Source organism: Cicer arietinum, chromosome 5 (genome assembly GCF_000331145.2).
Source record: "Cicer arietinum cultivar CDC Frontier isolate Library 1 chromosome 5, Cicar.CDCFrontier_v2.0, whole genome shotgun sequence".
In the NCBI taxonomy this organism is placed as follows: Eukaryota; Viridiplantae; Streptophyta; class Magnoliopsida; order Fabales; family Fabaceae; genus Cicer; species Cicer arietinum.
This window is the reverse complement of record NC_021164.2, coordinates 68001786-68012195: the sequence shown is the minus strand read 5'-3', so window position 1 is coordinate 68012195 and position 10410 is coordinate 68001786. Positions and strand designations below refer to the sequence as shown.

At 32.4% G+C, this 10410-nt stretch overlaps 1 protein-coding gene across 1 annotated transcript; it reads right to left on the bottom strand.

Annotated features, from left to right (window-relative positions):
• Window positions 1-1717: 1717 nt before the first annotated feature.
• LOC101506103 (splicing factor SF3a60 homolog) lies at window positions 1718-9660 on the bottom strand. The gene is made up of 12 exons (XM_004502578.4): window positions 9384-9660; window positions 9199-9312; window positions 8893-8997; window positions 8321-8463; window positions 8101-8197; window positions 6930-7094; window positions 6061-6132; window positions 5214-5369; window positions 5018-5095; window positions 3591-3719; window positions 3122-3268; window positions 1718-2172 (listed from the first exon to the last, which is right to left on the bottom strand). The coding sequence occupies exons 1-12, from the start codon at window positions 9555-9557 to the stop codon at window positions 2026-2028; spliced, it is 1527 nt and encodes a 508-aa protein (XP_004502635.1). The 5' UTR covers window positions 9558-9660; the 3' UTR covers window positions 1718-2025.
• Between the last annotated feature and the right edge of the window lie 750 nt (window positions 9661-10410).

Below are 10410 nucleotides of genomic sequence, written 5' to 3'. Positions count from 1 at the left end.
CAATACAAAATTTAAAGTTATTGAGTTAGAGTCAGATGAGTGAGACTTTTTATACTATATAAATTTTTTCAATATTTAATAACTTTCTCTATTAATTATTAACTAATTTTATTTTCTTTATGTAATATAAGGATTGAATGTGCACTGTTTGAACCCTATGTTGATGAACTGGATGCATATTTGCAATCTGGTTATAATCAAAATGTTGTTGTACTTGCTCAGTTTCTAAAAGTGAAGATGTTTAATGGTAAAAGCCAACTACAAAATGCAATGAACTGTACTAAGCTTTTATTCAATCCTGAAATTCCTGAATCCGTTTCTTTCAAACTCAAGCAAGGTTAAAAGTAAACTAGAAGTACTACTAACTAATTTATTCAAATTTTTTATTTTATTCTTTTTATTAAAATACTAACTTTATGCTACATTATCAAACACTCGCATAACTTTGACTCGCCAACTCAACCATTGACTCATAAGAAGGATACTTCTCATTTGAGTTTAGAAGAAGAATTTTTAAGTCTTTTCCAACGCATGACTATAGAGAAACTTAAGGATTGTCAAAATGTAATTTTCACACTTTCAATGTCATATCTATTACAATTTATTTAGTTTTGTTAATCATGTATTTTATTTATAATTTTTACTTCTTTTGTAGGACATGGTTTGTGTTGTCTTTGGTACAGTTAAACATATTCTTGGTGAAGGTGATTGGTGGTATGGAGCATGTGTATGCAACAAAGGAGTTGTTATTGAATCTAAAAGGTTTTTTTGCTCAAAATGTAAAAAATATGTATGGACAATTGTGCCCAGGTGTGTTTAACAAATAAAATTCGTTTATGTTAATTTATCAATTCCTTAAACTATTATTGATGTTAATAAATTTCATTATCTAATTTTGGTAAAAGGTACCGTATCAAGGTTAGAGTCGTTGATGACGAATGATTTGAATAATAAGTTTGAAGAAGAAACTACTGATGACAAATATCAAGTCTCAAACTTCGTCCATGTACCTGTACCAGTTGAATATGATTCTGATGATTGTACCCCTCTTAAAAGGGGATTCATAGAAGTGGCTGATAATGATGGAGTCAATTCAAAGAATGTGAAAAATGTCAAAATTGAGAAGGAGTGATAATCAAGTTTCTTATAAACATAATACTTTTGTTATTTTGTTTTGAATTAACTTATGGTAGCATTTGTTTTGGCTAAAATTTGTTAATTTTGCAATGTTATATTCACACATTAAGTTTCTATCAATTTTCATTTATTGTTATACATTTTTTGCAATGATTTTCATTTATTGTTATACATTTTTTGCAATGTTATATTTACGTATCTGTATTTACGTATCTATACTCCAATTCTAAATTCTCTATTAAATCAGTAAAAAAGATTCTTTAGAGAATTCAAAAATAAGACATCATCATTACAGAGTGGTGCTGAAGTAACATTAACCGTGTAAGAAAGTAGTTTTTAAATTAAATTAGAATTATTTTTTTAAGTCAATGTATTTAATATCAATAAAATTTATGAGAATTGATATAAATTTATTAAAATGTACATTTTTGCCGTGCGACGCACAAGTTACATACTAGTAAAATTTAAGGTGAGCAATAAATCAGTGGAAACAACTTTGAAAGACATGATGATTTCCACTAAGGCACGGTTTATTGTTCATGCAAAATATATTCCAAATCTATATTGACATGCAACAAAATAGCAAAAAGTAAATTCCATTAAACTCCAATTAAAGAAAGACATCAGTTGGGTAGTATCACTCAGAAACCTATAATAATCGGTACAATGCGACAGCGATGAGAATCTGTGTTTCACAAAATATGGCTCCTTGTCTATCCCCACTCTCCTCCTTGGTAGTGCTAAATATTTTGTTAAGATGCAACCGTTCCCCTATTAACCCTACCGAAAACAAATTGCTTCTACTTCATAAATGAGGTAAAAACATGTTTTTTTCTCTCCTTTTACTAAGAAGAATTGGAAAGAAGATTCTTCGAAGTTGCTTTGTTTTCATATCAGTCCCTGGCGTTGTAAATCAGTGTATGTCTTCTTATTATAGATGTTGCCTTCTTTGTCTTCATACTCTTCCTCGAGATCTGGGCGCCACTTGTTCACTCCTTGTCTCTGCTGTATCTTCTTCCAGAGCTCCTTTGCTTCCTGCAACAGAGCATGGTAGCATGTAAGATACCATAAATGTCACATTAAATAACAAAACCAAAATAAAATTTTGTCAGCAGCTAATAGAGAAGGCCTGCAGAGTCTCAAAGAGAAACAGCAGTAGTATTTCAACTTTCAAAATAGGAATAACAGCAGCAAAACACATTTGACACTGACGGTTTACAATAACAGAATAGGAATATTTAGCAATAACAGTAGCACAACACATTTGACGCTGACAGTCTACAATAAAGTCCCCCAAAATAAAGATTTGGCAAAATATGTCCAACAGAGAATATATTCAGAGTATACATCTGCAAATAGATTATCAAAGTTTCCTCGAGCACTTCACACAAGCAGAATATTCTTATTGAAATATGAATTCAGGTATTTTGAAAGGGCAAATGAGACAAACTAAACAGGGCACTGGCGACCATAAACATAATAAATATATGATAAGAACAATGGCAAACTTCTAAAAATTGGTAGCATTTGTAATTACAGGTGGATTATTAGCTCTTTTCATTGCAGAGAAAGAAGAAAGCAATAGTGGACAATTACTATTACAGGTACCGAGCACACATATCACTAATATAGACCAAGGTCATGCAGTCAAATAAACTTTTATAGTTAAACTAGTGAAATGTGATACAATACAGTATATAAACGAGAAAAGATTAATACTGGGTGATAAAGTTATTTCCTGCCATTTTAATGGATGTATATTTGATTTAGACCAAAGGGAAAAATATATGTAACGGCAATGTCAAATTATTTCAGTTTGTAAACACGAAGACCTGGTGGACCTGACAAGGGATATTTTTTAGACCAATAGGTCTGTCCACAGAAACATACATGTATAAATAGAAGATGGAAATAATCTATATACTTGTGAGCTATGCTAAAGACTGAATATCAACATGGAAATAAAATTGATCAAAATGCATACCTCAATTGATGTGATTTCATTGAAGTTCTTTGTATTTGGAATACCAAGACACCGCATCCCATGTTGATGACGCCATTCTTTAAAATGTCGTTCAAAAGCACGACGCCCCCAATAACTGTAGTTCCCACAAATCTCACACTTAAATTCCTGAAATGCATATTATATTATTTAGCGATCATAATGATGACAACAAGCAAAACAAGTCCCTAAGTTTCTTTTTAAGTCAAAAAATGGAATAATCTAATGCCATACTGCCAACAAGCAAAGGCTGAAGATAACAACGATTTCTTTTAATAGTTTTCTCCTTTTGCTTTTTCTCTGCTCCTCTAGAAAAGAGATAAATCTCAACCACTTGAGTGACTGTCAAGACTCGTGTGAATAAACAACAATAACACCTACTCTTGAGTTATATCCAGCAAAATAAATGATGATTTGAGTTTCCAAATATTTAATGGCAAATAAATAATACCTGACCAAGACCATGTAGCTTATACAGCCAATAAGGTATAGGCTTCCCATCCCATCCCATTGGTAATTTTAAGGGATTATAAATCTGCTGCTCATCATCTTCGCTTTCAGAATCCTCTTGTGTCTCTTCCTGCAAATATTGTTTGATATCAAATACTATGAAATAAAGCTATATTTTGGAGAAAAAAGAGTGGAAGTAAATTGCCAAAAACAGATGAAGTGTAATGTGAATTGGGAGGACAGAACAAAGTTTGATACATTTTTCTCTCTTGTTATTTGTCAAAATGGATCATGATACTTGGTCAATGACAATAAAGAAAACTTGAACTTGTCTGCAGAACTTTTCAAACCATGAGGCGAAAAAAACAGTGAATAGTTACTTGGATTCCAATCTTGTGCATCTTAACAGTCGATGCGACAATTCTCTCCTCTCAAACCCAAATTTTCAATGGGGGTGGTTTTAGTGAATGCCATAGAAAACCTTCTCTGATTAGTAGTAATTTTCTCAAAATTTAAATTTGGTGGGGTCAAGTGATTCTGCTTTTCTTTAATAGAAAGACTATTCAGAAACATAGAAGTAAAAGATCCAAAGTTATGTTCAAGCCAAAACTGGCCAAAAGTTTATATTAAGCACGTAACCTAGTCTCTCGTTGGAAGCATACAGATCAAATTTCATTCCTGAACGAATATTCACCGTAAAGTTATGTTCAAGCCAGTACTGCCCAAAAGTTTATATTCAGCACATAATCTAGTCTCTCATTGGAAGCCCAAAAGTTTATATCAAATTTCATTCCTGAACGAATATTCACCGTCCCCCACATAAGGAAAGTTTCATGGCACACTGACAATTCAAAACATAGTGTGTGCTTAAATGATAATTTGATGCAGTGAATATCTTGCGTAATATCTGAATAGGTTAGTGAAAAAAGGTCAACCTCGAAGATAGCTTAAGCAGTAGCTTATTTTTATATGAATTTATACTCACAATTCTGTTTACAATAAGGACTTATGAACTTCACTATTTTTGGCCATATATACAAGACCGGCTCAACTTCCCTTTCAAATACCGGGACAGGAAGCTCATGAAGAAAAAAAGTTCTATCCTCATTTTGCTTAGTTAGACCAGTTACAAATATGATTGATGCAATTAAGTGGACCCAAGCATCTTGGAGATCATTTTGAACCTAGACATAATGGATAAATCATACGATAGTATCAATCATTGCCCATGGACCTTAATCCCTCATTAAATCCATTCCCCAGATGTTCAAAGTAAACATGGAAAGTGCATCTAAGAGGTTATATCAAGCCATTCAAGATATAAAAATCGGCAAGTGTATTCTTCTACAAATAAATGAAAAAATAATATCACAGAAATGCACTATGGATCCCTAAAGTTTTGAGGAGTCATAAGTTGCTTCAACTCACCTCCTCACGTTCTGCTTCAATTTCCTCATAAGTTAAGGCTTGCTTCTTTATAACATTGTCTTTTGTTCGAGCAATTGTCTGTAGAAAGAGAAAAATTTATTAAATGAAGTCATTATAACGTATATGCCAAAAATGTTGCATATAAAACCATCAAAGGAACTAAAGTAAAAGAAATAATTAAGCATCATTTGCTAACCTCGTCTAACAAATCACACAGTTTATTCATTTTGGCCTCCATTAATGCAATTTCTTTTAAATTTCCTTCTTGTGAAGCAGCAGCAACCCCATTTTTTTCTAAACCATGTGCCCCCTTGGCAAAATGCTTCTTGTCCAACTTTTCAAGAGGTGTATGCTGCATGAAAAACACCACCAAAGAAATTTTGTTAAGTCAAGTTGTAAAGCCCGATTATACAGGTACAGCTTAGAGGCAAAACAACAACTTAAATCAAAATTCAGGCAACCAGGGCATCTTCCAGGCAAATAGGAATTTGGGCTTTAAGGGTTTAACTGTAACTTTGATCTACGATGTATTGGAAATATCGCTTAATAAATATTAAAAGAATTTATGCTTTCATAGCAATAAAAACCTATGAGATAATTAACGTTTTGAACAAATTCTGAATTTTTTCGGATCAAATAGATCCGCATCAGGAAAGCATATTTTTAGATTATTCCAAGGCCAATTATCTATTCGTTAGATAGCCTTCAAGGGACTATTTATACATTATATTTTATTTTATTTTTGGAGGGAAGCAGAGCTGATGTCAGTTAAAGCATCTTAAATTAGTTTGAACTCTCAATTTGGGCCTACCTGGGATTTTGACTCTGATGAAAGAAGATCCCAGTTTCTTGAGTATGTTTATGACAATCAACTTGGTGGAAGATGGTGAGAATAAAGTAAGTCACTAGCATCTCTTACAGAACTTGTTTTAAGGTACTATGGCAAAGATAATCCCTACATTCCTACTCCAACTACAGAAAAGGCTATAGAAAACCAACAAAAGAAAGGGTAACCTTGTACTTGGTAAATGGGTAAAAATCACCTTTGTGAGGAAGAGCCTCTCTGCACGTTGCTGAACAGTGCCACCACTCTTAAGTCCCAATGCAGCCAGTGCCTATCAGAAGAAAAGTCAGGACAGAAGGGGGAAAGAATTAATCAGTGATCAATAAATAGAGCTCCACTGAAATTAATGACTGGTGAGAAAAGATTCTTAATCTCTGTACTTCCTTTGTACTTCATTAATATTGAAATTCAAGATATTAAGTTTATACAAAGAGAGGGTGCATCCTTGTACATCATCAGCTATATTTATAAAAAAAAGCCATCAGCTATATTGTTGATAGAATATGCAAGTTGAATGCATGGATAAGGGTGTGGTACTGATACAAGGTATGATTACGGAAGTTCTTAAAAGTCTAAGATACATGTACATCAATATATAACTTTAATTATACATAAATATTTAAATTGCATAAAAGGTAAAAATCACAAATAAACAACATATAAAATAAAATGAGCTTAAATTATTCAACATGACAGCAAAACGCCTCACAATGAAACTATAATATGGTAGTTATTCAACAATCAACATTATAAAACCTAAGCATGACTATGAATATCACACTTAAACTGTATAAGTTTAATAAATTTTTTTTAATATCATCTGCAGCAGCTCCTTCAAATGGATCCCATTCATCTCCACCAATATCCCACTCCCACATTTTAATCTCACCCTTATTTTACCAAATGACATTCTTTTTTATCCATCAAAACATGAATATGTACTGGTCTGGTCCTTACCCAAGCAGTACCCACATACACACAAATTTAGTTACAAGTACAAAATAAATACCGTTTGTCTTCAAGTTTGAAGTATCCTACTTAACACACACACACAATCCTCAATTTTACCTCCTTTAACCTTTCAGGACCCACTTCCATAAGCTCTTCAACTGTACTGTAATAATCAAGATCAATTGCAGTGTGCTGACTAGCTACATGTCCATTTTCCTGATTGTCATTCTCCCACCCTTGAACCATTCCACTAGCCCAATTTTCTTCAAACTCGGCTGTTACCTGCCACAACTATATTAGGCTCTTGCTCCCAGAAAAATAGAAAATGCAACTAATTCATGCACATCATTTATAAATATGATACAGAAAGCTCTGAAATAAGATAAAATTGCAGTTCTCTCCTACGAGAGAAGGCATAAATTACAGTTTCCTCCATCGTTATGTTAAAATTTACAAAGCTACATTCCCTCAAAAGATAAATATGCATTTAACATTAGTTCATTTAAATATAAATAAACTTTTTATGGACATTTTTCCCTTTTGTGATTCCCGAAATCATTAACATAACGTTCAGGACCCCTACTATCCACTATAAGACATTAGTATATGACCTAAAGATTCTGGGCGAAGTTTCAAAACAGATAAATGGATTGTGAAACTAAATTTTATCTAGTCTTAAAATCAATAATATAGTGCTCAAAATAAGTTATCTGTAACATTCAAAGTAGTAGAGAAAGGAAAGACTTTGATGGGAGGTTGGTTCATAGTTTTTCACCACCATTAGAAGCTTCATTTACATTAAAACAGACTGAAGTGTACTGCAGATTTATCTCTGAGGGGAGTGCAAGTATTAAAACGAGAGGGGAGAAACTACAGTTAGGGAAAGGGATTGTAATTTACTCTTACAATAATTATTATGTGGAACAAAAATATTTATGGAATATGGAGTTTTAACTTTAGTTCACAATTGCTTTAACTTCAATATAACAATATAAAGAGTGTTATAATTAATTATAATTTATAATACCATAGAAAAATAGTAGAATAAATTGACAAATGACACTTCGACAGCTCAAACATAGCATTGGATTTCAGTGAGACAATATTTTCAGTAAGAAAAACTAATGAAAATGATTTAAAACAAAGATTCGTTAAGTTTTTGCACCAAAATTTTTTTCAGAGCTAGAAGGAAATTTTTTAAAGATAAATCCCATTCCAAGAGAAAAGTGAGACTCAAAATTATGCTAACAGCTACAAGTTCAAAACTACGGCAAAATAAAAGACAAACCTTTGAAAAGATTCGATCGAGATCTTGCAGGGGTTCTGTCCGCTGGAAAAAATATATCAGATACTCTAACAGATTCCCCAAGTACTCCCTGTACTGCCTGTAGAAATTGAACAAGGACTTAGAAGACTAGAATGTACATATTACATAAATCCATACATTACAAGGATGCCCATAAATGCCAAATGATCAATACATTCAATCAATGTAGAACACAACTGACCTCGTCGTTTTCATTTTTCGTGGAACCTTATCTGTTTCCGAAAAAACATCAAGGTATGCCGAATACTCAATTGGCTCACCAAATTTAGAATTGACATACTGATGGTATAATTCATGCATGTCTAAGTATCGACCAAAAGCTTCCTGGAAGACAATTTTCACATAATCAGTTACCAGAAAAAGTTGCAGGAGCATAAATTGTAAGTACTGTAAACGAAATATTGTCTACTTAATAGTAGAATATTTTAGATTTCATCCTGCATATTCAATGTAATCGTTAAACAGGCCCATTACACAAGAAACTCTTCCCTGTTTTCCAAATGCACAGGTAGACTAATAAAATGTTCAATCATGTGCATGCCAGATTTGAGGTAAAACCCTAATGATCTGTCACGGCAATTCTTAAAAAATGAAGAACTCCCAAATTCACAATTTGACCATATATCCCACATGCTAGGGCCTGAGACTAAGTTGAATTTCAGCAACAACAAGCACTGGTGTTTTCATGTTCAGCAAAACAGCGGTGATCACACACACACACACACACACACAGAGAGAGAGAGAGAGAGAGACCTCTCCACTGAACTCAATTTGAGGTTCCTCTTTAAGAAGAGCTTCAAAATCATCATTAGCATCAACAACACGTGCAACTGGATGCTTCCGATGATACTCACGTATCTACACATACCACAAAACAACCAAACTCCGTTACAATAACACACAACGAAATGAAACAAAGAAATGAGATATTTCAACTTCACCACATCCAATTATTCATCCTAAAATTTCATATTAAATTTCCCTCCCACTCCGAGACAGAAACATATAATAATAAACTCTTAAAACACAACAATTTTGATCCTCCAAACTCCCTAAAACCTCTTTGAGTCTATCGTAGAAGGCACTAAAAACATTGATTCCAGTAGCGGTTTGGCCTCCGAGTGCAGCAATTTCATCCTTTCTTGCATTGTCATTGTCGTCGTAAATCTCAATCTAAAACAAACAAGTTGCGTTAGGGTAGAAATGGAAGAAGTGAAATTCAAAAACCTAAGAAGGAAACTTACGAGTCTTTCAGTGGTGGAAGTGATGGTATCGATCATATTACGAACGCGGTGGCTCTGAAACAAACGGTCCTTGTTGGAAGTAGGTTCATTCTGAAGGTCTTTCACTATCACCCTCTCCAGCCGCTCCACCTCCTCGTGTGCTGCCCGAGTCACTTCCAGCAACGTCGACGACATTCTCTCTCTCTTTCTCGTTCTTTCTCTCTAAACTGTGATAAACAATTTCAAACATAGCATAGCCCAATACGGCTTCCGGCCTTGCTTATCCTTAATTTTGGCCCAATGGGCTTTCTATTCCGAAACTCCACTTGTAATTTATAGAGCGAGATGATATAAAGCTGAGGCCGAAGCTTCCTTCCTATAATTTTATCCTATACTCCAGAATCATACATCAACTTTATATTTTATCCAATTTATTTAAATTTTTCAAATATATTGTATATCAAAAAATTTAAAATAGATTAAAAGTACACACTATTTAACAACTTTTCGTTTTAGAACTTTTCTGTATCGATAAACTTTTAGAAAAAAAAAAATTATGTAGTTTTTCTAAAAAATGGTTCTAAAAAATTCAAAATTAAGGACTTGTTTGAATGTGTTTACTTTTAGATTTTTAAAATCATTTTATAAATAAATTTTAGAACTTTTAAAATTAAATTTTTAAAATTAAATTTTTTTAAAAAGAACTGTTTGACAATTTTAATTTTTAAAATAGTTTTTTACTAGAGAGTTAAAAAATTAAAAAATGAAAAGTAAAATATCATTTATCTGTTTTGTTTTTTTTAGTTTTAAAAATTATAATATTAAAAATAATTTTACAAAACAGTTTTTAAAAACAAGTAAACCAAACACGTTTTTTAGTTTTTAAATTTTAAAATACTAAAATAAAGTTTTTGGAATGAGAATCAAACGAGCCTTAAATTTTTTTAAATGCAAATGTGCTCTAAAGTATTTAAAATTTAAAACATTTTTGTTTTTTTATAAACTCAAATTTCAAAAAAAATTATACATATTTATGTATCAAAAAATT

Coding starts and splice junctions, on each gene's coding strand:
- LOC101506103 (XM_004502578.4), bottom strand. CDS start 9,557: ATGTCGTCGACGTTGCTGGAAGTGACTCGGGCAGCACACGAGGAGGTG. Junction 8,464..8,892: donor AAATTGAGTTCAGTGGAGAG/GTCTCTCTCTCT, acceptor ATTGTCTTCCAG/GAAGCTTTTGGTCGATACTT. Junction 3,269..3,590: donor AGCTACATGGTCTTGGTCAG/GTATTATTTATT, acceptor TATGCATTTCAG/GAATTTAAGTGTGAGATTTG.